We start from the raw sequence: 27,833 nt of genomic DNA on the forward strand, positions 1-27,833 counted from the left end.
TTTTTTTTAGTTATTTTAAATATAATATAGTGTTTAATTTAAAATTAATATAATTAAAATTTTTATAAAAATTATATATAAATTTAATAAAAAAATAAAAACAATTGTCATATTTAACATGTGAATATAATATTTTTTTATTTTATATATATTTTATATGAAATAAATGCAATAAAAATATATAAATTATTAAATATTTTATTCCAAATATTGCAATTATATTTCTTACATTTTCTCTAAATTTTTTCATTATATAATCAACCAACAATAACCTATCTATCATGTTAGTAAAGAAATACAAGATAAAAACACTAAAAATGTGTCAAAATATGTAATAGTATGTTATTTTTGCATTCTAACATTTAATTTAATAATTAATGCATATATTTTCATGCTTACAAAGTTAAAATTAGATTTTTAATTAAAAACAAAAATATTTAATATTACTTTTAAAAACTATTCATCCTTTTTGTCTTATAATGTTGGGATTTGCCTTGAATCTCAGAATCCCACATCGAAAGTTAAGTAAGTTTGAATTTGTCTTGTATCCCACATCGGGAGTTTAGTAAAGGTATAAAGGGTTTCACCCCTATAAATAAGATGTTTTGGTTTTAGTTTAGTAATTCCAGAGAGTTAGACACCAAGAGAATAGCTAAGTGAGTAGGCTATTAAAGGGTGTAATTGGGTTTTGGGTTAAGTTTTGAGTAAGGAGTTTTAGGAGACTTTTCTCATTCTAAAAGTCTCACAGTTGTAAAGATTTATTTGTTAGTGGATTGTGTTTGGAGTAGGCCATTTTGAGTTGGGCCAAACCAAATATATTTGTGTGTTCTCATTCTTGATTTGAGCTTGCTATTTTGTGTGTGGTTGCTGTGCGTGGGTGTTGTTTTTTCTCAACAAGTGGTATCAGAGCTATGGTATTCCCCAACAAATGGTATTATAGCTGTGGTGTTCCTCAACAAGTGGTATCAAAGCTGAAGGTTCGAGACATGGGAAAAGTTGACAGTTTGAGATATGGGAAAAGAAAGAGTTCGAGTTCAAGTTTTGAAGATTGGTTTGTATGAAGCGTGAAAACACAAGAGAAGAGAAGATGATTGTGAGACTTTCATTACAGGTGGAGCCAAGCATATCTAGCATTAAGATAGATGATTGATGAAATTTGAGTCAAGGTGGAGATTGTTGGGAATATTGACTCAAATCCCATAAGAGATTTGTTAGAGATTTGTTTGAGATTTTTCAGATATTGCTTGATGGACAAGAAGACTTGCAAAAGAAGAATTCCAAGAGAAAGAGGATTCTTAATAGGTAAGTTTGACTTGCAAGAGAAGAATTCTAAAGGGAAAGGGATTCTTAATAGGCAAGTTTGACTTACAGGAGAAGAATTCTAAGGGGAGAGAGATTCTTAATGGGCAAGTTTGTATGGTTATAAATAGGTGAAGTCTCTACAGGGTTAGGTATGAGAAAAAGATGTAAGAGAGTTGTAGGGTTTTGTGGGATAGATACCCCATAGGAGGATTGGGGCTCTACGTCTTATGGGTGTGTATGTTTGTTTGTGAGTGGATTAGAGGAGATTGAGAGTGTCTTATGAGTATTGATTGTTGAGTGAGGTTGATGATTTGATGTATGTTTGTAATTCTCTACAACTAGTGGATCTTTTTTCTCATCCGTGGATGTAGGCCAATTGGACTGAACCACGTTAAATTGTTGTCTCTTATGTGTTTGCTTTATTGTTTGATTTCGCTTCCATTGGTGTGATTGGATTAGAGGCTTTTAGCCCAACATATAATATCTAACGCATCTATCCCTTTTAATTGGAGGACGTAGAGTTATGTTAAGGACAATTTTTGAAATTAGGAATAAAAGTTTAAATAATTTATGAATAAATTTTATTTTTATTTATTTATTGAGCTTAATAAATAATTATAAATAATATTTTAAAATTAATTAATTAAAAAAATATCATAAATGTAAAAAAAATTTGTTAATATTTAAACTAACATAAATTGATAAAATTTGTGACAAATTCGATTTTTAATTATTTATTAAATTTAATAAAAAAATCATTAAAAAATATTTTAAAATTTATTAATTAAATAAAAAATTGCGAACATAAAAAATTTATTCATATAATTAGATTCTTTTATACTACCTTTATATTGTTTACGACTGGCAGGCGACTTTCAGCATTTTATTCCCCAAATGGCTATACCTGAACTTGTGGTATATACAAAGAAATTATTACTTTACTATATGTTACGTATTTTCTCTTTCTTTTCCGATCAATCATAACTTGAAATTTTTGGTTATGTAAAATGCGTACCTTTCTATCATCCTGATAATTGGCAAGAAAGAGTTTGCACGTGAATTCACCATATTATATTACGGAGAACTCAGAGAACATTTAAATTACCAAAGAAACTTTCAATTTGGATGGAACAGTGAATCGTTTTAACAGCTTTGTTATTACCTCTTTCCCTACCTGGTAAATGCTGTCAGCTTATCAACGATAAGTCCAAAAGGTACAAAGCCAACGTGTGAACAAACAAGAAGCGGACTTTCAAGGTTGGTTGAACAAAAATATATGCAAGATTTATGCTGAAACATACCTTATTCCTTTTTTGGCCATCAAATTCCACAAGCGCACAAGATTCCACATCTTTACTTACCTGGGAAATTTCTTCCTGTGAAGATTAAATGGACCGACAACACAGCCGGGAGCAAGCCGAAATCACCACTCCTCGTGGAAATGAAGGTTAGGGTTTTTGTTTTCTCCCAATTTTCCCGTCCACTTTTGTCTTCCATTTGCTGTCCTATTATCTATGACCGGGTTTTTTTTTTCTCCTTTTGGGTAGTGTATGTAACACAAGTTTCTAAAAAAAATTGTTGTTTTTTGGTCAGAGGTTAGTAGCATTGAGTGGAAATTTATCAAAATGACTGAACAGGAAGAAGATCTCATCTACAGGATGCACAGGCTTGTTGGAGACAGGTGAGCTGACATGAAAACTTGCATTAAATCCAGCATGACTAATCAAATGTAAGTGCCTAGATATGAAGGTTTGATATGTAAGGCATTAGGTAGTTTTTCTAAGTTATGGGTTTGATCAAGAAATTGCAGTAATATTTGCTATCCTGTTCCAGACCACTCTTTCCTAAACGCACATGGCATTTATACATGGTGGAATATTTATAAGAGTATAAGTAGAATATTGATTTGAGGCCCCATTTGATTAGAACACCAATATGAGAAAAATAAGTATGCTTGCTTGACTATTTGATTAAACAATAATCAAATGTTCTTTCAGTTACCCTCTTTGATTTGGTTGATAAGGAATGGCATTCACATTAAAAAGTGATGAAAATAAAACTGCTAACCCCTACAGGATTCCTACTTTCAGGTGGCATTTGATAGCTGGGAGGATTCCAGGGCGGAAAGCAGAGGAAATAGAGAGGTTTTGGATAATGCTACATAATGAATGATTCGCCAGCAAAGAAAAGAGCACAGCGGAAGAGAGTTTTAAAAAAATTTGGTCTTCTGCATTTAATGGTTCTAAATAGCTTCTTATTTTGTGATAGACTGGAAAATACTTGTCTCTCTTCTTTCTCTTCTTCGCACTTATTCTATAAAAAGCCTTTATTCAGTACCCTTGATTCTATTAACGCAAGGCAGGCAGGCAGGCAAACTTTTCAGGGAAAACTATCAAATTTTGTCTCATCCATGTTGGTTACTAAATAAAATGAAACTCCATTTATTGCTTATGCCGAGTTAAGTAGACAGTCATAACTGCTCATAATTTGTTTGCACTTAATGCTATCTTAATGTGGTATACCTTTAGTCAGTTAATAGATGGTGTTAGTAGCGTTGTCATAGAATAGATGGTTAAATTTTAAATTTGAAATTTATATGAAATCACTTTTAAAAATAAAAATTTAATAGATTTAAAGCTTAAATTTTAATACTTATAATTTTTTATTTTGAAATTATAACCTTCAGTGTACCAAAAAAATTTTTGTTCAATTAAACCATAAATTTGATTTTTTTTTAACAAACAAAATCTTCATAAGAAGGGATTGCGCATGAATTAACTTAGTTAAAACTTTTTGTTTGCTGTAAGTTTAGCTTTGGAAAAAACAAAATATTGATGCAAAAATTTCAGCTATATAAAACTAGGGGCAAAAAGTTCGAAAGGCATTTTAGAACCTGGACCTTCCAAGTTTAGCAAGTGCTACTTCTCTGGAGTCATTATTTCTGCGGCCGCCATTGATGGGTAACATGCCATGATAAGAAATCTGGCAGGCATTTGTTGAAAAGGTTTAATGGTAATAAACAACGCAGACTGGACTGGAGTTCTGCACTCCTGCTTCTCTTTCCCCCTGCTCTCCCTTTCGATTTATCCCCTTTCTGGTCCACTTAAATTTTAACTTTTAAGTGTTTCAACAATGGGTGCGTATGAATTTTCCAATGGTCGCTGTTTCATCATACGATTTGATAGTCCAAAAGTTTTACGGCTTGGGAAGAGGAGAGGAGGCACTGGGAGGGAGGGCCGAGTGGTAGAGGTTTTGGCATAGATTGGTAGATGCAACAAAGATGATGAAGGATTCAATGCGATCTAACAAACGCCTAATCAAATTATTATCAGGAAGAGAAAAATATTACACGACATGTATAATTGCCGATTTACAATCGTTGAGTATTTGAATTTATATAACAGGTATGGGAATTCTATGCTCATGCAGTTAAATGACTGTGATACTGATCATTAGTGTACAGAAACGACTTGGTCATAATCCAATAAAAGGATTTAGGGAAAAATACGTAAATGAAGCCGATGATTTTAATAATTCAGACAAGGTATGGGCGAAGATAATCCACTCGGGCTGGATGCTTGAGCTTCATTAGCGCCTTTACTTCATGCTTCCGAACCATTTCTCTCGAAATATTTAAGTTCCCAGCAATTTCTCCTAATGTTCTATCACCTTTACCATCTAGTCCATATCTCTGCCTGATAACCAGGCTCTCCTTTGGCTTCAGAGAATCAAGCTAAAAGTGTCACACCCTGAGATTAAGACGTAACACGATCGTATTACTTCGAAGAAAATTTTAAAGTAATATGAAGTTTTTTTTTTTTAATATTTTAAAATTTTTCAATAAAACAATCTACCAAGTAAAATATATATCTTTAATCCAACTGATAATATATTTTTATATATCCAAATACAAACCATATAAAATACAAAGTTGCCTCTTAAAATCTCATTGGTCAACATATTCTCCGACGATTAAGTAATCTTACCTATTTATCTTTTAGCTTCACACAAGACTAATCAAACTTATCACTTAGTCATCTGTAAAGAAAAAGTAAAAAAAGAATGAGCAAACCACAGCTCAGTAAGTATAAGCTCACATACCTTATCAGATCAAGCATAATTTTCTTACACATCATATAGATCATTCAAAACATTTATCAAATCATAATATCAAAACATTTCAAGATTATCGTTTTGTTAAATATTTCATAAATTCATAAATCAATGTCAAAATATGTCACTTCATAAATCATTGTAAAATATACTATCATTCAAATATCATAATCAAACCAAATCATGGATCAATCATTAAAAATCATCGCAAAACATCATCATGATAAATCATCATTATCAATCGTTTATCGTTAGTTACGATCACTGCTATAACCCGTAACATTGACCGTATGAACAATTTCATCATCATGATCAGTGCTAACTATTATAACCCGTTAGCTAGGGCTTTACGCTAACTACTATTACCCATTAGCAGGGTCGTATGATCATATCTTTGCTAACTACTATTACCCGTTAGCCAGAGTCGTAGAATTAGTTTCGGTATCGATGATCCCACTTCTCAAGGATGTAAAAACGTAACCATCATAAAATTATTCTTTAAACATAAATCATTTTCTCATTTCATTCATAAGCATGATCCATCATTTACATAGCAAAAATACAAAATAATCATATGCCTGATCCCATTTTCATATATCGAAAATAAAGAAATAAAACATTCATTCATTTAAAAACATATATATATATACATAGATTTGAAAACAAATTCCACTTACCTCCATTCGATTCCACCACTTAGTTTTTCCCTCAAAATAATTAATGGTCTATCCAAGATCATTTCAACTGATCAGAATTTAATCAACCCTTTTTTAGAGTATTTATACAAAAATCAACTAAGTTACACAAGGGTTAACTTAACTAATTAATACTAGCAGCCTGACCTCTTTTCATTAAAACAGTCATATCTCAATATATCCAAATTGGAATTATGATCTCTTTAATGCGTTAGAAACTAGACTTGATAAGCTTTCTAACCATATATGGCACACATTGTAATTCCTTGTAGATTAATTATAACAATTTTTCAAATCCACGTCATATACTGCTGCCAAACAGCATGTATACCTTCTAATAAAAACTATATATTTATTCACAAGAAACTCTAAATTCAATTCTGCTTCTTTCATTGGAAAGTAGACTCAATAAGCTTTCCAAACATATATGGCTTAATCCGTAAATCCTTGTATACAAATTAAGAAGAATTTCGTAATTCAACCCTATAGACACCGATTTTGTCCGGGTCTACTATTTTAATTTTAATGATAATATTATTAATAATAATAGTATTTAAAAATAATTATTAATTATATAAAAATATAAAAAACAAAAACAAAAAAAAACAAAAAGTAGGGTGGCTGGCGTTGCTGCCACCCTACAGCCTTCTGTCAGCCCCCTGACCAACTTCTTTTCAGCCACCCTACAGCCACCTAGATCCCCATAATTGAAGCCCTTAAAAATCTCCAGCCATTTTCCCTTCAAGCTCTGGGAAGAAGCTCTCTCGGATCCCCTCTCAAAAAAAGCTCTCAGAACCCCTCTGAAAATCTTCCAGACATACTACCCTCAACACCCTCTCGTTTCCAACTCAAACACCAAGCCACACTCTTCCTTCAACAACCTCAAACACCCCCCAAAATACCCAAAACAAAAATGCAAAAACAGAAACAAAAACAACACAGTCCTCGCCTACGACGAGAAACCATCAGCGCCGAGCAAGCCCTGTTAAAATCAAAAAATACAAAAGTCAGTTTCTCAAAAAAAAAAAGAAACCGAAAGCTTCAAGCCTCAATCTACACTGATTGGGGTTGTTTCTGGTAAAACGGACTTTGGATTTGGAAAGATCGCATCGAAAGCAGCTTCCTAGTCATTTTTTGAAATTTTTGGCCACCGACGACGGTGGACCAGGCGGCGGCCGAACCTCTCCCCCAAAGCTCTTTCTCTCTCTCTCTCTCTCTCTCTCTCTCTCTCTCTCTCTCTCTCTCTCTCTTTTTAAAACGCAAAAAGAATAAACCAAAAAAAATTTTCAGCTATATATGAAAAAGTAACATTCAAAACGACATCGTTTAGGGAAAGACCCCAAAACGACGCCGTTTTAACCAAAGAGGATTCACGCGTGGACCCAGATCTGACCCAAGATCTGCACAAACCGACCCGCCAACCCGCTTCAGCCAACCTTGAACTTGTCCAGACGAACCGTCAGTGAATCGATCTGAATCGGTCTGAACCACTGGACCGCAGAATCGGTCAAACCGGTCCAGACCAGTGTTGATCGGACCTTTGACCGGTCCGGTTCAGATAAAAAAAATTTTTTTTAATTTTTTAATTTTTTTTATATTATTATTTTTGTTATTTTAAGTATATTTTTTATATTTATGCATGATAAATTTCTAAATTTGTTAGAATAAATGTTTAATTATTTTAATAATAATAAAATTGAAAACAAATAATATTTAAAAATATATTAAAAATGTTCAAAAAAATATTTATTATTATTATTTTTTTTCCTGCCTAGATATTGGAGGGAATAAAAATATTTTTCTGAAAAAAAATAATTTCGCCTAGATGTTGGAGAATTATTATGAATAAATTTTCATAAAAAAAAACACATAAAAAATTTTTAATTAGTTTTCAAAAATTATAAAAAAATTGAACATGCTCCGAAAGTCCGCCTAGATGATTGAAATTTTTAGAGATGTTCGCATTTTACTTAAACCTTAAACACTAATTTTTAATTTTCAAAATCTTAAGTTTTTAAAACCCCTAAAAATCCAAAACCCCATAAAATCTGAAACTCATAAAATTCAAAACCCTCAAAAATTCAAAATCCTCAAACCTTTAAACTCTTAAATCCAAACCTCAAAATCCAAAATCCTTAAAATCCAAACTCTTAAATCAAAACCCCAAACCACAAAATCCAAACCTTAAAATCTCTTAACTCTAAAATAAAAACCCTAAACCTTCATATCCTAAAATTCAAGCCTTAAAACCCTCTAAACCTTAAAACCAAACCTTCAAAACATCTACTCAAGCCCTTACTCAAAAACTCTTAAAAATCCTAAGAACACGTATGAAAATTTCATCTGAAGTAATTTGTTCCCGAATGCCACCTAGATGATAGGGTATTTAGGAAATCTTACTTCGTTAGTCTTTTCACACGATTTCTTAATTCGCATTAATAATAAAATTAATGAATAAAAAGTATAATAAAAAATTTGAATCTTAAATATAAACAGTCGTACCTAAGCTCTGTCTAGATGTTGGAGAGTCAGGGTAGTCTCATTATACTTAAAAACCCAACTATTAAGTTGCATTTCATTTCTCATGACATTCATTAGTATACATACGTTAGCATGTTATCATCGATAATTATCTGCATTATTATCTCTTTAATTTACTATTCAATGATAAAATATTTTAAACTCAAAAAAGAATAATACTAAAAAAAAATCTTTTTGTGATATTATAAAAAAAATAAAAATAACATTCCGAAAGAAATAATTCTTCGTACTCTGCCTAGACGTTGGAGAGTCACTAACAATTATTTTCTATAAAGATTGTTATTTTATTTTATGAATTATTGTGTTAAATCTTAAGCAAAAAGAGTTATTTTAAATTCTGTCTAGATGTTAAAGAATTTTAAGATAATTCTTTAACTTAAAGATTTTCTTAATATTTCTAAATAAAAATTTTTAGCAAATTTAATTTTTTCAAATGAAGGGAATTAGTGTTAAATTTTAAATTAAAACCATTTTTATCCAACATAAAAAATAGCGCATAATTAAATGGTACCAATTTATGAGCGTTATGGGGGTGCTAATCTTTCCCCACACGTAATCGACTCTCGGACCTAACCTGATTTTTCGTAAATCAAAATTTATCTTTTTGATAAACTTTAAACCCGTTTTTATAGTTTTATTAAAAAGATAAACTTTTGGGTGGCCAATCACACCCTAACAAAGATTGGTGGTGACTTTTTTTTTTATTTTTCTCAATTTTAAAACATCATCTTTTACGTCTGGCGGTCTCAAAACCGTTATGACAGCTTGGTGACTCCACTGAAGACTTATTTGAGAGTCAGGCCAAAATTTTAATTATGCGCTATTCACAATGGTTGGATTTAATTAATTTTATTTGATATTTAATCTAATTTCCTTTATTTTATTTTTTGAAAACTTTCATGTTAATAAATAAAATAAATTATGTGTTAGTTATTATTTCATTTTGATTTTGTTTTTGATTTATTCATGTTGTTTTGATTAATACATTACCTTGCACACACTTTGCATATTCACTCGCATGCATGAGCTCTATACCTGGACTTCATCTTTTTTAGGAGGGAGTGAAGTAGCTACGCTCTCGTGAGGTGATAACCTCTGTATTTGCTAGCAAAACACTTTCACTCAGATTGAACCATTTCCGTTAATAACCCATAATGGGCGAGGATCAGGGAATCTTACTAGTCTATAATGGACGATGATGTGAGGAATAGTCTGGGAACCTTTAGACATATAAATTCTAACCCAGCATATCGTGAGCCATAGGAAGTCTGCCTAGGATAAAGCCATGCCACCTTTTTAGAAAATTACCAAAAATTAGGACATTATACATTATATTATTTGGTTGTATGGTTGTTATATTATTTGTCTTACTTGTTTGTTTTGAATTCTCGAGTCATTTTATTTTTTTTATTTTATATATTCTTTGATTGTGTGCATTATATTTGAATCTGTGGTATTTATTTTAGGTCAATCATTGAAAAGAAAAAAAAAAGACAAAAGAACATTTTCAAAGATTAAAGATTTTTCTTAAATCTTTTGTTTATTGGCTGAATAAAGACTAAATTTCAAGCCTTATTTCTTTTTTTTTTCCTTCTCAAAACAAAAATTTCATATTTTATTTCATCTTTCTCATTTCATACATCATACATGTATCTCATCCCATGCGCATTATAATAGGATAATATGAGCATTCCATCCCATCCATATTAATAGGTAACACACGTATTTTACTTCATGCACATGCATCCCATGCACTTTTTGATAAGTAGTGCATGCATTCTATCTCGTTACGTATTTTAAGGCAGTGTTTACCTTATTAAGCCAATGCAACAAATGCATTGCATTTCATACATACATATCTCATGCATACAGTAAGTCCGTGCATTCCATACAAGTATGCTACATTAGTCATAGGAATACATCTCATCATTCACATAAATATGTCATTGCATTTCATGCATATAGATTCATGAATAATAAGGTCGTATGGAACATACATTTGCATTTCATATCCCACCATTCTTGCAACATAACATTGCATTTTTTTTTTTTTTGCATACACATTCATGGTTGATGAAAATTTTTATTTGGGTCTTTATACATATAAAAATTCATTGTCATAAGTATATATGCATTTCGTGACATTCTCATATTCATGTGTTCATAAACATACTTTGTGTGTTATTGTTTTTGTGATATTCATTTAATAAGGGTAATAGTCTAGAATTTTTAGTCTAAGTTCTGGAATAAAATGTCTATCTTGGTGAGAATCAGAGTGACGAAAATGAGAGATCAATTGAAAGCAAAGATTAGTGCTTTGAAGTTGAATCAAGAGAAATTATGGCTTGAGCTTCGAGAGATGAAACTACAAATGGCTCAATTGATAGAAATGGTTAGAGGTAGTGATAAAGTTGAGTTTGTTCCTCCTCAAAGACCGTTGTCACTACCGTCAAGTCAAGGTCAATTGGCTCCCGTTAGTTCCAGCACTCTGCTAGAGTATGCTAAAGCATTGGGTGATTTGAACAGTGATCGAAGTTTAGGTGAACTCAAGAAAGGAATGGGTGAACTAACCACGCAAATGATTGAGCTCAAGAGTTTGATTTCCAATAAGGAGTCACTTAGCTTCAAACAACCATCAGCAACTATCTCAAGTCCTAACCCATACCTAAATCTTCCTTATGACCATTTTTAACCTCTTTTCTAAGCACCTAGGATTAGACCCCCAATTTTCATACAACCACCAAGAATTTCACACCTGACTCATATCCACCATCTCATATTTTACAATCGTTTGTTCAGCATGCTATCCCGCCACTACCTTTTGGACCCGATCTTCAACCCAGAGTTTCTCAATTCACCTTAAGACCAATTATACCAGCACCTTTTTAGCAAAGTAAACCAACCACAGGACAGAAAAACTCTGGTAACATCAAAGGAAAAGCCCCTATTGATCCAATACCCATGTTTTACACAGAATTATACTCGTTGCTTCTAGAGAACTACTTCATTGCCTCTATCCCTGCTGAACATCGCAAACCACCTTTTCTTAAATGGTATAATCCTAATACCCAATGTGAATACCATTTTGGTATTGTGGGCCATTCTCTGAAAGACTGCATAGCTTTGAAACATAGGGTACAAGAATTGATGAAAGTCGAATATCTGAATTTTGATGCCAAGATAAAGCCAATTATTCACAAGAACCCTTCTTTAATCCATGCTGAAATGGTAGGTAGTGCTACAGGTAACAGTAAAATTAGTCAGGATGATGAATAAAAAGCTCTTAAGTAAAGAGTTATTTTTTCTAGTAATCATAGTCAACTATTTTTTAGATGAGACAAAGAGAAGTGAGAGCAGATCTGGTACTTTTTTACCCTAACCCTAGAATGGTTCATAATGTGTAAACTTGATACTTTTAGAAATGAATGGAAACTTCTTTTAAGCTAGATTTTTTATAAATTGATGCATCTATTTATTTTATTGGCATGCCTAAAAGAGTGTAAGAAAGAATGATGGTTACAAGTATGTTTTCACCAAACTTTTGAAATAGAAAAGAATGTCTTTAGATAACCCAGTCAAAATATATGATGGAACTCGAGTTTCTCCTTTCTTAATAATAATAAAATTTGGCTTACACATCATGCATCATCTGTTTGAATTCATTATTTTTCATGCTAGTTAAAGATAAAAGATGATAATTGTGAATATGCTTTTATTAAATCTTCAAAGCCAACAGATTTTTTATAACAAAATTCTTGTTGTGCATTTCTGACTTCTGATGCTTAATAAAAGGTTCAAGGATAGCTATCCTAGGAAACGAGGTCAATTGAGTCTGCACACTTATAGCACTCGAGTCAATATCAAAATCATGAAAAATGAAGATGCTAGTCAAATGGACAGAGTAGAAAAGACCCAAGGGGAGATCGATGAAACAGTTACTAGAATGCAATAAAACGTGAACAGACAACTGACAGAATTAAAATAGATGATAGTGGAATTGACAAAAGAAAAAAAAGTTGTTGAAACGCACAGAACAATAGAGGAAACAGCTGTCTAGACACCATTGTATCCATCTAGGTTCACATGTGTTCAAGATCCTCATGTGTCACAAACACTTTCAACAACTCATCAACCTTGTATTGGCCATTTTGCCAAGTTACCATCAGTTCAGACAAATGTCAATCTTGGGCATACTCCTCATGACTTCACTACTATGCCTAATGTGGATGATCATAAAGAATTAAAGAAATTGAAAGGCGTGCCAAATCCATCAAAAGATATAGTGATGAAATATAAGTATGATCTGTTGGAAGGCAGACTGAAAGCAATTGAAAGTCATTATGTGTACGAGAATGTTGACGCCAGTGAACTTAGTCTAGTACCTAATCTTGTTATTCCATCAAAATTTAAAGCCTCAAGTTTTGAAAAGTACAATGGAATGAAATGCCCTTTAATACACATTACCATGTACTGTCGAAAGATGACAGGCTACACTCATAATGATAAATTACTGATCCATTACTTTCAAGATAGTCTCACTGGACCTGCAACAAAATGGTATACTTAGTTAGATCGAAGTAAGATTTGCTCTTGAAATGAATTAGCTAGGATTTTTCTAGCACAATACAAGCATGTTAAAGATATGGTGCCAGATAGGTTGTCCTTACAGAACATGAAGAAAAGATCAACTGAAACATTCAAAGAATATGCACATAGATGGAGAGACATAGCAGTTCAAGTATAACCACCCTTGTCAGAAAAAAAAATTACTGTTCTATTTGTCAATTCTTTGAACACTCTCTATTATGAAAGAATGATTGGGAATCTTTCTAAAACTTTTTTAGACATAGTGATTTCTGGTGAAATTATAGAAAATGCAACTAAGAGTGGAAGGATTAAGTTAAAAGATGTGACAGACATTGAAGAAGAAAATACATCAAAACAGAATAAAAAAGAGGTACAAACAGTTACACTGGATAAGCATCTACCTAATAGCTTTATCCCGTACAATCTTTATTTTGCTTATCAACCCCATCACCCTACCGTAAGCCATATCTCTTAAAACCCATATATTTACCAACCAAGCCAGCATTTGAGCTTTTCAGCAAACTCTCATCCTCAAGTGGTTATTTATGATCTTGTTCCTACATTTGAATCCACCACCCAACCAACAAAGAATCGAAAGAGACCAAGGAATGATCAAGAGAAATTACTCATCCCTATTTTTCACATTTTGCCTTTGCTAATAGAATATCGATATCTTACTCCTGTGCCTCTGAAAACAACACCAAATCCATCAGCAAGAAGTTACAATCCTAATAATAAGTGTGATTATCATATGAGGGCAATTGGCCACTCAACTAAAAAATACAGACAGTTAAAAGAAAAGATTGAAGATCTTATCAAGAATGGTATTCTGACTCCAGAGGTAATAGAGCAATGAAAGTTGTTGACTCCATTCAATTGTCAAATGTGAGAAGTTGAGATGAAGAGGGAGGAGTCAAGTTTTAAAAATCAGGATAAGATGATTTCTTTTTTTTATGTATGTAGGACATATGCATTGTGTCTCTAGGAGTTATTTAACTTATTTTGGAATAATTAAATACTTTAGATCTTTTCATGAAATTTTCTCTTTATGCATTTGTTTGGATAAAAGTCTCACATAAGTAACTTTAAAAAAAAAAAGAGAAAAAAAAATTTTCTTTTGCAATAAAGACAAAAAGATTCTTAAAGGAAATGGTGATTACTATTAGAAAAAAGCTCATCAAATACCTCCACACCTTTTCAAATACTTTCATGTCCTTAATCACTTTAGACTCATCAATCATAACCTTTCAGGGAATGTGAGTTTGAGTTCAGACCTTAAAGGGCCGATAATCTTTTTCTTGGCAAAGAATAAAAGAGATTAATTTTGAAAGTTTATTTTGAATTTTAAAAATCATATATTCTTTCAAATTTTTCAATTGATAATTCAATGTGTGTCAAAATTTTGCTATGACCATAGATACAAAAATATTTGAGCCTCTTTCTTAAATAACCTTTGTTCCATGTCTTAAGGCATATTGAAAAGAAAAAAGAATCTCTTTCTGTCTAAGACAATTTATTTCATACATTTATACCTTTTCTCTTCCTTTCACCAAGAAAATGCCAAAAATTTTAGAGCCCAAAGAGCCTTTTTGAGTTATGCGATCGATCCTATACGACTTGGTCATCGTTGGAACCTTGAGTAAAAAAGGATGGGGCATAAAAAAATTAAAAAAAGGAAAAAAACAAACAAAATAGACATATTCAATGATTTGCTCTTCTAGCCAAGCGATCATATTTGAAATGATGAATGGCCATCTTTCTTTATCTTTCTCGTACATAAAAATTATGCATTTACTACCCATTTGAGCCTATTAATTTTTTTATTCCAAAATAAACCCTAGCCAAGGATCATTTTCTACATTAAGGGAAAAATTAATATACATTCAAGATTAACTTTGAGAAAAGTATCCGATATTGAAAGCATCTAACATGCCCTTCGGAGGTGAAAGTTTAGGGTAAAAAATGAACAAGGCTTCGATTGAAATTTCAAGATTCAAGAAAGTGAATAGCCAAAGATAAAGTTAAGTATTTCTAAGGCAAAACAAAGAAACCTTAAAGATAAAAATCTGAAGCTTCAATTAGAATTTAAAAAAAAAAAAAAAAGAAAATATGTACCTTGAAAATAAGAATTTAAGGAAACAAAAAAGGTGAGTAAAGTTGCTGAAATTAAAGCCAAATGTTTCAAAAAAAAAAAAAAAAAGAAGAAAGTCAGAGAATGTTCATCATGATCCTTGGCCTAATCACCCTGAATAACATATTTTAAGCCTATGTATCTTTTCTTTCAAAACATTTAACCTCAGCCTATATTACACACCCTGAAAAGCCCATTTTGATCAAATGTGGATACTTGGATTGAAGAGCAATATCCTTGAATTTGTATATACTTGTCGAATTCTTCATCGATATAAAAAATATAGCTTTAAGGTGAAAACCCCAAAAGGGCAGTTTAAAGCTAAAGTCATTTTTTAGGCCTCATAATAAATTTCATAGTTCTAAGGTTCTATCCAAAATAAAAGGTTTCGATACAAAGCCTTTTGAAGGACTAGTACCCATTAAAAACCTTCCTTTAAAAAAAAAAAAAAAACCAGCCTTATCTTCTTCTCAAATCTTGTTTGAAAAGAAATGGTTAATTTTGACTCACATTGGAGTATCACGTTTTCAATAAAAAATATTTTAAAAAATTATCTCTTTTGAGAGCCTAAAAGAAATCCTGGCAACCCTCGTCGAGCTTTACATGAGATATGCCACCAGTGAAAAAAATTGAATTCTCAATTACCTCACCTATGAGCCTTCCAAATAGTAATCATTAATTTTTAAGAGATTCAAAAGTCTTGAGTTTTAAATCTTTTCATTCAATTGCAAAGATACTTTAGGTGGGGTAATTTTTGATCACTTTTGAAAATTTTCAAGATTATTTGAGCATTTTGCAAATAATACTGAGATCATTTTATTTTTTTTGGTGAAAATAAAATAATGAAAATTTAAAAAAAAAAAAGGGGCTAGAAGAGTCTTTGCATTTGCTTCGCTTCTATCTACATCACAAGAAAGACATTGGTATTTGCATCACTTGCATTGACATTTGTACAAGACATTTGCATTCACACCATAAGAAGAATTTGCATTTGCATCATAGCATCTGTATTCTAAGAAAAGGTATTTGTAGGGGCATCTACATGAAAAGGACATTGTCATTTACATTGTGAAAAAGTCAAATGTATTAAGCATTTGCATTCTTACATCGACATTGACAATTGCATCGACATTTTCATTAGCATCATTTGATGAGAATAGACATTTGTATCATGTTTGCATTTATCAACTTTATAAGTATTAAAAACAAAAAAATTGGGGCATGTTTTTAAAGTTTTAAAGTCTCTGTTTAAGAAGAACCATTCTTAATCAAGATTTCAAAGCCTCTGTTTAAGAGGAACCAATTTCAATCAAGATTTCAAAGCCTCTATTTAAAGGGAACCTTCCTCAGAAAAGATCTTTAGAGTCTCAAAAATTTTTGATCAGGCGAAATTCATGTTTTAAAAGATTTTCAAAATTTAAAGTTTCATTGCCTCTGATTATGAGAAGCATTCAAAGATTTTGAGATTTGTATGACCTCCGGGCATGATTTCTAAGATCTCAGGGCATAATTTCGATTCGCGATGTTATCTCGATCGATTCTTTATTTTTGACTTACGGTGTTATCCCAGTCAATTCTATAAGACCTCCGGGTATGATTTTTAAGACCTCCGAGCATGATTTTCTAAGACTTCCGGGCTGTAAGACCTTCGGGCATAAATTCAATTCGCGATGTTATCTCGATCGATTCTTTATCTTTTGACTTCTGGTGTTATCCTAGTCAATTCTGTAAGACCTTCAGGCATAATTTTCTAAGACCTCCGGGCATAAATTTGATTTACGATGTTATCCTGATCGATTTTTATCTTTTGACTTACAATATTATCCTAGTCAATTCTGTAAGACCTCCGGGCATGATGTCTAAGACCTCCAGGCATGATTTCTAAGACCTCCGAGTAATTCTATAAGACCTCCGGGCATGATTTTATAAAACCTTCACGCATGACTTGTAAGATTTTCGGGCATAATTTTGATTCGCGATGTTGTCTCAATCGATTCTTTATTTTTGACTCGTGGTGTTATCCCAATCATTTCTGTAAGACCTTCGGGCATGATTTTTAAAACATCCGGATAATTCTATAAGACCTCCGGGCATAATTTTGATTCGCGGTGTTGTCTCAATCGATTCTTTATTTCTGACTTGCGGTGTTATCCCAATCAATTCTGTAAGACCTCCGGGCATGATTTCTAAGACCTCCGAGCATAAATTCAATTCGCAATGTTTTTTGATCAATTCTTTATCTTTTGACTTGTGGTGTTATCCCAATCGATCTGTAAGACCTCCGGGCATGATATCTAAGACCTCCGAGCATAAATTCGATTCGTGATATTATCCCGATCGATTCTTTATTTTTTAACTTACAATTTATCCCAATCAATTCTATAAGACCTCTGGACATGATTTGTAAGACCTCCGGACATAAATTTGATTCGCGGTGTTATCTTGATTGATTTTTTATTTTTTAACTTACGATTTATCCCAATCGATTTTGTAAGACTTTCGGACATGATTTGTAAGACCTCCGGGCATAAATTCGATTCGTGATATTATCTCAATCGATTCATTATTTTTTGACTTACGATATCATCTCAATCGTTTTGTGTTTTTTTAAAAAAAAAATTACGATTTGCTTTCGGACAAAATCGTTGTCTTTGTCTTTGCCCTATTCCTGATTTTCAGTAATGTGCAAAGAGGGGCAGCTGTAGACACCGATTTTGTCTGAATCTATTGTTTTAATTTTAATGATAATATTAATAATAATAATAATATTTAAAAATAATTATTAATTATATAAAAATATAAAAAAAAGAAAAAAAAAACAAAAAGTAGGGTGGCTAGCGCTGCTATCACCCCCGACCAGCCACTCTACAACCTTCTGTCAACCCCCTGACCATCTCCCTTTCAACCACCCTAGAGCCACCTAGATCCCCCTAATTGAAGCCCTTAAAAATCTCCAGCCATTTCCCCTTCAAGTTCTGGAAGAAGCTCTCTCGGATCCCCTCTCAAAAAAAGCTCTCAGAACCCCTTTGCAAATCCTCGAGACATACTACCCTCAGTACCCTCTCATTTTCAGCTCAAACACCAAGCCAAACTCTTCTTTCAACAACCCCAAACACCCTCAAAAATACCCAAAACAGAAACGTAAAAACAGAAACAAAAACCAAAAATAACACAGTCCTCGCCTACGACAAGGAACCATCAGCGTCGAGCAAGCCCTGCAAAAACCAAAAAACAAAAAGTCAGTTTCTCAAAAAAAAAAGAAAAGAAAGAAAAGAAATCGAAAGCTTCAAGCCCCGATCTATACCGATCGGGGTTGTTTCTGGTAAAACGGACTTCGAATTTGGAAGATCGCGTCGAAAATAACTTTTTGATCATTTTTTGAAATTTTTGACCACCAACAATGGTGGACCAGGGGGCGGCCGACGCGGTGCTTCGACGATCGGACGGCGGGCGACTGACCTTTCCCCCAGAGCTTTCTCCCTCTCTCTCTCTCCTTTTTTTTCTAAAACGCAGAAAGAATAAACCAAAAAAAAAAATTTCAGCTATATATAAAAAAACAAAACTCAAAACAACGTTGTTTAGGGAAAGACTCCAAAATGACACCGTTTTAACTTAGGAGGATCCGCGCGTGGACCCGGATCTAACCCGAGATTCTCACAAACCAACCCGCTTCAGCCAACCTTGAACCGATCCAGACGAATCGTCAGTGAACCTATCTGAATCGATCCGAACCGTTGATTGGACCGCAGTATCGGTCAGACCGATCCAGACCAGCATTGATCGGACCGTTGACCGATCCAGTTCAGGTAAAAAAAAAAATTTTTTTGAATTTTCTAATTTTTTTATATTATTTTTTTGTTATTTTAAGTATATTTTTATATTTATGCATGATAAATTTCTAAATTTGTTAGAATAAATGTTTAATTGTTTTAATAATAATAAAATTGAAAACAAATAATAGTTAAAAATATATTAAAAATGTTCAAAAAAAATATTTTTTATTATTATTATTTTCCCTGCCTAGATGTTAGAGGGAATAAAAATATTTTTCTAAAAAAAAATAATTCCGCCTAGATGTTGGAGAATTATTATGAATAAAATTTTATAAAAAAAAACACATAAGAAATTTTTAATTAGTTTTCAAAAATTATAAAAAATTGAACATGCTCTGAAAGTTCACCTAGATGATGGAGATTTTTAAAGATGTTCGCATTTTACTTAAACCTTAAACACTAATTTTTAATTTTCAAAATTCTAAGTTTTTAAAACCCCTAAAAATCCAAAACCTCATAAAATCCGAAACTCCTAAAATCCAAAACCCTAAAAAATCCAAAATCTCCAAACCTTTAAACTCTTAAATCCAAACCTCAAAATCCAAAATCCTTAAAATCCAAACTCTTAAATCAAAACCCCAAACCACAAAATCCAAACCCTAAAATCTCTAAACTTTAAAATCAAAACCCTAAACCTTCCATATCCTAAAATTCAAGCCTTAAAACCCTCTAAACCTTAAAACCAAACTTTCAAAACCTCTACTCAAGCCCTTACTCAAAACCTCTTAAAAATCCTAAGAACACATGTGAAAATTTCATCTGAAGCAATTTGTTCCCGAATGTCGCCTAGATGATGGGGTATTTAGAAAATCTTACTTCGTTAGTCTTTTCACACGATTTCTTAATTCGCATTAATAATAAAATTAATGAATAAAAAGTATAATAAAAAATTTGGATCTTAAATATAAACAGTCGCACCTAAGCTCTGCTTAGATGTTGGAGAGTCGGAGTGGTCTCATTATATTTAAGAACCAAACTATTAAGTTGCATTTCATTTCTCATGACATTCATTAGTATATATACGTTAGCATGTTATCATCGATAATTATCTACATTATTCTCTCTTTAATTTACTATTCAATGATAAAATATTTTATACTCAAAAAAGAATAATACTAAAAAAAAAAAAATCTTTTTGTGATATTATAAAAAAAATAAAAATAACATTACGACAGAAATAACTCTTGGTACTCTGCCTAAATGTTGGAAAGTCACTAACAATTATTTTCTATAAAGATTGTTATTTTATTTTATGGATTATTGTGTTAAATCTTAAGCAAAAAGAGTTATTTTAAATTCTGCCTAGATGTTGGAGAATTTTAAGATAATTCTTTAACTTAAAGATTTTCTCAATATTTCTAAATAAAAATTTTTAGCAAAATTTTATTTTTCCAAATAAAGGGAATTAATGTTAAATTTCAAATTAAAACCATTTTTATCCAACATCAAAAATAGCGCATAATTAAATGGTACCAATTTATGGGCATTGTGGGGGTGCTAATCATTCCTCACACATAACCGACTCCTGAACCCAACCTGATTTTTTGTAGATCAAAATTTATCTTTTTGATAAACTTTAAGCCCGTTTTTATAGTTTTATTAAAAAGATAAATTTTTGGGTGGCTAATCACACCCTAACAAAGATTGGTGGCGACTCTCCTTTTTTTATTTTTCTCGATTTTAAAACATCATCTTTTACGTCTGGCGGTCTCAAAATTGTTACGACAAACCATAATGCTGTTGTCTTACAGCCTGCATATCCTTAAGTTAAAATTAGACAACTCTTCATAGAAAACTCGGATTTGACTTTTGTTTGTTTCATTCGAAACTAGATTCAGCATGCTTTCCAATGATGTATAATAATCACAGCAATAATATATTCATTAATACAAAATTTTATTTTAATTCATTATTACAGATCACAACATCTCATCCAAAAATAAAATTTCTCCTTCAATCTTTAAAAACTCAAATCCTTACTTTCAGCCTTCAAACTCCATTCAATAATCATCAATAAATCTTAAGAACATGAAATAAAGAAAGCCCACCCAAATAGATCTTCAAGATTAATGAAGGATTTCATGATTTTCTTTGATTTTTCTCTCAAAACTTCAACTCCAAATAGTAGCAATCAAATTGATATTTCTTCTTAAATAAAAATAGGACATGTACTCACCTTTAAGGGATTAACTTGATTGTAGCCTCTGTTTGTGAATCTCCAACTTGATTTTTTTTATAATCTCTAACCCTAAGGAAGATGAGAAAGAAGAACTATATTTCCTTTCTGTTTCACGATAGTTAGGTTTTCTTTCATCTAATACTTCAGCTATTTTTCTTTTACTAAATAATGTCTTAATAAACTGATGGTCTTTAGTATTAGTCTAACCCAATTATTATTTGGGCTAGGGTATTACAGAAAGACAAGATTTTTAGTTATTGACTGTGAGTCCCTGCTTTTATAATACAGCAAAAATGGTAAAACACAGTGCAAGTAACTTGGAGATTGTTAACCTATAGCTTTTCCAATGTAAGCGTTGCTGCTAATTGGCCAGAATTTGACATTAGAAAAAACAATTTTAAACTTTCTGAAAGGAAAAGTAGTGCTATAGGAGTATCATTTCTAGACAGACCTAAAGATGAAGTTCTCTTCTAGTGACACTAAAATGAGAGATTGCAAGTTCAGAGATGATAGATGCCTACCACATCATCAAGTGCAAGCCTGAGAAGAGCTGGTTGCCTCCGGTGATCACCTCCAACACCAACAACATCAGTGATTCCATTAATGAACTCTTCTTGTGTCACTGAATGCCTTGAATGAAGAGAGGCGACAGGTTTTGAGGCCTTAATTACTTCTTGGTACCTCTCAGGAGAGATCCCAACTTTTTCAATTATTTCTTCTTCTGTTGTTCTCTATGAAGTTCAAACAATAATTTAAGTTTGGCTCTTTGGATTTCCACTCTAACCTGCATCAAGTAAACAGGTAGATAGTTGTAGCAGATATCTCTACTAAAAGAAGCAGTGATGGTTACTGCTCAGCTATCAGGCAAATATCTTGAGCCAAAAATTAGCAGCGTAAGGCACAATCAAAATGTCACTGGCATAAATGACAAACAGAATATGCATATCAATCCGACCATCATTATTTTTTTCTGTTTTTGAGAAAATCCAACCACTACTATTTCACTGTGATTTATTTGTATTCCAAGCATGATCCTATCATCTGCTTGCAGTTAGCTTCTTATAGGAGAACTGCTTGGTTGCAAAGTGTCAAATTAATTGTTACGATATAAGTTTTCAATAATAAATTCCACCATTCAATACAGAGAACTATTTCATAAAAGCCTGATAATCTTCCTTTCCTTGGCTCTTTCACCAAATCTAACGGCTGTCAAGTGTCAATATTGCTGCTTGTTTAACATGAAAATTAACAGGATTGATGTAAATCATAATGTTTTCTTAAAGATAAGGAACAGGAAATTATGCCATGCTTAAGTAAGAAGAAAACATACCGATTCAAGTCTAAATGAAACACGTGTGAAGCTTGATAATGTCATGGAACGTATAATTGCATGCCTAATCCAAAAAAGACCATATGTGGAGAGCCGGAATCTCCTTCTTGGTTCAAAGCGATCAATGGCTGTAATAAGTTCTTTGACTCCTGTAACACCCGTAAAAAAAAAAAAGGACTATTTTAAGTATTTTTATAAATGGGGAGATTCTTTAATAAAGAATGAGAAATGCAGATAACTTATTAATAAATAATCCAATTTTTTATTAATAGAGTTAACTTTTCAGTTTTCAATCACGACTAATCGAAAGAAAAATAGAAACTTATTTCTCATATGTTTCTTATACATAAAAGATCAATTGAAGGATTCCAAGTGAAGGGAAAAAACAAATCTACAAGGAGAAATTATCTGTTAGAGGTGAGTAAATAATCTCTTTCAATTTATGAGTATTGATGGTTAAGTCTCAAGATGTAATTTATACTCGAGAAATCTTAAAATTTTAGGGTTTCCATTATCCCTCTTTGGGTAGATGATTTAAACTTTAATTAGGGTCAAATTAAGTGTTGAGAAAGTTGGTAATGTGAATTTATTGCTGAAACAAAATTTTGATTGGAATAGAAAGGAAAATCTTTGTTTCGTATAAATCCTGATATGAATTTGTGTATATAGTGATGAATTAAGGTTATATTCTGTATTAAAGGGTTAAATACTACTATAATTATTATATATGGTTGGAAAGCATGTTGAATCTACTTTCTAATGAAACAAACGGGAATTGAATTTGAGTTCTTTATGAAGAGTTATCCAATTTTTACCTAAGGATGTGCAGGCTGCCTAGTAGTAGCAGTAAGGAGTAATTACGAAATTTCCTTTAATTTTTATACAAGGATTTACAGATTAAGCCATATATGTTTGGAAAGCTTATTGAGTCTACTTTCCAATGAAATAAGCGGAATTGAATTTGGAGTTACTTATGAATAAATACGTAATTTTTAAGAAAAAGTATATAGGCTGTCTGGCAGCAGCATATGACATAGATTTCAAAAATTGTTATAATTAATCCACAAGGAATCACGAGATGGGCCATATGTGGTTAGAAAGCTTGTCAAGTCTAGTTTTTAACGCATTAAAAATATTTTAATTCTGAATTGGATATATTGAGTTATGATCATTTTAGTGAAAGTAACGCACTCTGTCAAAATTAATTACTCGAGTTATTACTTGTTTAACTTAATTGTTTTGGTATAAGTGGCCTCAAATGGGTTGAATAATTATTGTTATGTTTGAATTATCTTGAATAGGCCACTAAATTTTGAGGGAGAAAAATTAGGTGGTGGAATCAGAAGAAGGTAAGTAGAATCTCACATACTTTGCTTGTTTTCGAATATATGTATATATGTATATTTCTAAATGAATGAATATTTTATTTCATTATTTTCAGTGTATGAAAATATGATCAAACATATAATTATTTTTTGTTTCTCTATATAAATGATGGATCATACTTATGAATGAAATGAGAAAATAATTTATGTTTAAAGAATGATTTTGTGATGGCTATGTTTTTACATCCCTGAAAAGTGAGATCATCGACACCAGAATTAGTTCTACGACCCTGGCTAACGGGTAATAGTAGTTAGTAAAGACATGATCATACGACCCTGCTAACGGATAATAGTAGTTAGCGTAAGACCCTAGCTAACGGGTTATAATAATTAGTAATGATCATGAGGATAAAATTATCGATACGACCAATATCACAGGTTATAGTAGTGACCGTAGCTAACGATAAACGATTGATAATGATGATTTATGATTATGATGACTTATGATGATTTTAATGATTGATCCATGATTTGGTTTGATTACGATATTTGAATAGTAACATATTTTACAATGATTTATGAATTTATAAAATGTTTGACAGAACGATGATATTGAAATATTTTGACATTATGATTTGACAAATGTTTTGAATGATCTATATAACATATATGAAACGATGTTTGATCTGATAAGATGTGTGAGCCTTTACTTACTGAACTGTGGTTTACTCATTCTCTATTTTTTTTTCTTTTACAAATGTTATGAATGATAAGTATGATTAGCTTGAGAAAAGCTAAAAGAATCGAGCATTTGAAAACTACTTAAAAATATAAGATTTTATGAAGTATTATTTATTTTAGTTGTAATACTCGATTTTAAACCTTTGGAGACTTGTTATCTAACTATGTTACTTGATGAGAACCTTTTATATTTGAGAGTTGTTCAATAGTTATAGATTAAATTTCGTATTACTTTAAAATTTTATTTTAAGATAATATAACCATGTTATGCCTTGATTCAGGCGTGTGAACTCCTGCCTGACAAAGGTCTTGAAATCTTGGGCCATTTGCAAAATCTTGAAAATATTTGTTTATCACAAACAAAACAAGCCGGAGATTACGCTGCATCAAATAAAGCAATAACGCTCAGTAGTTATTATTGACAGCCAATGCCAAAATACTTACAACTTAGCCATGAACTATGCAACCACTTTTAAAATGAGGATATCTAAACAGAGCTCCTCCTTGAAAAAGTTAAATTTGTTTGTGCCAGAGTGGGTTGGTGTAGAACGACACAAAAGAAACCCTCATAAGCAAACTTTGGTTTCCATTATTGGTATAAAACAAAAATCCTTAGATATGGTCATATGAAAACGAGAAGAAATATCTATTTGAAATTAATTAAAAGGAATGTGTAGAACTTTGTTGCACATTTATCAAAACTTGAAAAATGACTTTCAAGTTTCAGCACAGAAAGGAACGGTAGCAGTACATCAGCATCAGTAGCATAAAATGAATAATGTTTATTCTACTAAACCTCCTACAATTAGGTTTTTTAAAAAAAAAATAAAATTTAAAACACTGGTATGCATTATTGGTGGCGGAAGAGGAATTACCTTAATAAGCTTATTTCTAGCAGCCCTACCAACCTCTAAATGTTTTCTTACTTGAGCTGCACTCATAGTTGTTGCCTCAGTTAATTCATCTTCAGTTCGATCTCTACCCAAATCCTTGTGCAAGTAATCTTTTGCCTGAAGCAGCGCCTACAGTTTTAGCGAAATATTTTAGTGGCAGGCACATCAAAGTTTCAAAAATAAGAGACACTGAAAAGTGAAGGTTGCCATCGATTGAAAAGGTGCATAACTTCATGGTCTGCAGTAACTTAAACAACCAAGTATGTTCAGTAGAAGCAACAACTGGAGGTATCTTCATCTTTTTCCAGTCCAGGCTGACAAAAGTTGAAGATGAATAGTCCCTGACAAGCCCATCAATCTTCTCGCTTTCATTTTCGATACTCTTTTTCCTCCGAACAGAAACAAGAAGCTTTTCTTCTCTGTTCTTTATCAGTTCAATCCTTTTATCAAGACTCAATCTTTTACTCTTATCAGTCTGGTTCCTAACCACGATCTGATTATTATAGTTAGCTGCTTTCTCATCACTTTCTTTAGACCTCTTTCGCCTTTGCTGGCATCTTTTGATCTCACCTTCTCCCTCTTCTACATCAGATGTTCTAGTTACAGGGCTAAGCTTATAAATGTTTTCAAGTTGGCAGCAGCTTCATTGTAATCTACGTCCAATAAAAACGGAGAACCTTCATCAGTAAAGAAGCAATTTACAGTTTTGGAAGCCTTTTTAGCTTTTCCTCGTCTCTTTGGGTTCTCCGTAGCTTTTTCTACTGGCAAAAGAATATGTTCCTGAGGCATAACTAGAGCTGTATTATTGGATTTATCAGCTTTAAATGCAACAATCAAAGGCCTTCTCAATTGAGTAGAAAACTTTGTGCTTAATCCTAGAGGAGTTTGGGTAGCTGAGCTAGAAACACTGACAACTTCCATACCAAATTGTCACAGCAAAATTTAATCAATGTACAAAAGCTTTCTGGCTGTCCAAAAACTGCAACCAACCATATGCATCAGCAACAGTACTGGTGCATGTAAAATACACAAAAAGAAGTAGAAATTATGAAAATTGGGATCTTAAGTTAATGGATTTTTTCTTGCTAGAACAAGCACAGATTCATCGATTTGACATAATGAAACAAGTTTTCTGATTCAAAAGAATTAGTATTTGTGCTCAGCAGCTATATCAAGCGTTGATCACACAAAAATTTCAATACAGAACTTCCATTAAACTGGTCAATATCATTCTACAAATCTAATTTTCTAAGTATTGCAGCAAATCAAAGCATTAAGTCCCATAAGGGTCACTCCTACTTGACACGATTTAGACATGGGTAGCTCCAAATCAAAGTTAAACCATTGAAAAAAATCCATGAACAGACAAACATTAACTAGACATAAGACAAAAATCTAGTTCATGTCATAGGAAAGACATTTAGCAACATGATTGTCTCTGGTACATTTCTAGCATGAGTTGAAATCATCCATAAGCAATTAGCAACGTTAATCAGTTCCATGCAAAGAGAAACAAACCTTTAGGAACAGAACAAAAGCGAGTTGCTAAGTTAACACGGACCGTGGGGTTGAGAAACCGGCGCCTTTTTCCTGGTTGCCAAAATGCCAAAAGCTACAGAATCATAAATACGAAAATTACGGTGTCGACAAATTATTTCATTTGCAAAATCAACGGCCAGATGGAGGCAGTGCTCAAATCCAAAGGTCAAGGAAAGTGACAAGTAAGATTAAAAGAGAGAGAAATAGAAGGAGTGTGATGACGTGGCCACGGCGAAGGCAGAAAAAAGAAATGGCGTGGCGAGAAAAGAGTGGTAGAGTAGATATTTTACGGTATTTGCTGGATGACGTTGGTAAACGTGGGTGATTCTTATTGGAAGAAACATTTCACTTTCAGTTTGCGGGACCCAGTACTTGTGATCGCCTCGGACTCCCATGGCTCATCATGACGTGTCGACTGATTATAGCCATTTGAAATTTGTAAAATCTGATCATTGTGGAGTTTCCGGGAAAAATGAACCACAATAAAGTTGTTTTCAACCTTAAATTTGGAATTTAACCCTTGCTAATATTTTGAGTTTATTAAACTTGTTTTTGTTCAGCAGTTGATTAAATTTTTCTCAATCCAGGATGAAATTTTGTTTTTAGAGAAATTTTTCTCAATCA

At 32.2% G+C, this 27,833-nt stretch overlaps 1 protein-coding gene and 1 pseudogene across 1 annotated transcript; one reads left to right on the plus strand and one right to left on the minus strand.

Moving 5' to 3' along the window:
- Window positions 1–2,477: 2,477 nt before the first annotated feature.
- On the plus strand, window positions 2,478–3,768 carry LOC111287791 (transcription factor TRY-like). The gene is made up of 3 exons (XM_022878467.2): window positions 2,478–2,749; window positions 2,896–2,983; window positions 3,393–3,768. The coding sequence occupies exons 1-3, from the start codon at window positions 2,692–2,694 to the stop codon at window positions 3,472–3,474; spliced, it is 228 nt and encodes a 75-aa protein (XP_022734202.1). The 5' UTR covers window positions 2,478–2,691; the 3' UTR covers window positions 3,475–3,768.
- A 1,006-nt stretch (window positions 3,769–4,774) lies between these two features.
- On the minus strand, window positions 4,775–27,705 carry LOC111287802 (RNA polymerase sigma factor sigE, chloroplastic/mitochondrial-like; annotated as a pseudogene).
- Window positions 27,706–27,833: the final 128 nt, after the last annotated feature.

The sequence above is a fragment of the Durio zibethinus genome, chromosome 17 (genome assembly GCF_047325235.1).
Source record: "Durio zibethinus cultivar Kanyao isolate XHJ-2024 chromosome 17, ASM4732523v1, whole genome shotgun sequence".
In the NCBI taxonomy this organism is placed as follows: Eukaryota; Viridiplantae; Streptophyta; class Magnoliopsida; order Malvales; family Malvaceae; genus Durio; species Durio zibethinus.

Excerpts from the sequence above, each read along its gene's own strand:
- LOC111287791 (XM_022878467.2), top strand. The coding sequence starts at position 2,692 with ATGGACCGACAACACAGCCGGGAGCAAGCCGAAATCACCACTCCTCGT. Across the intron at positions 2,750-2,895 it reads CACTCCTCGTGGAAATGAAG|AGGTTAGTAGCATTGAGTGG; the intron begins GTTAGGGTTTTT and ends TTTTTTGGTCAG. Across the intron at positions 2,984-3,392 it reads CACAGGCTTGTTGGAGACAG|GTGGCATTTGATAGCTGGGA; the intron begins GTGAGCTGACAT and ends TCCTACTTTCAG.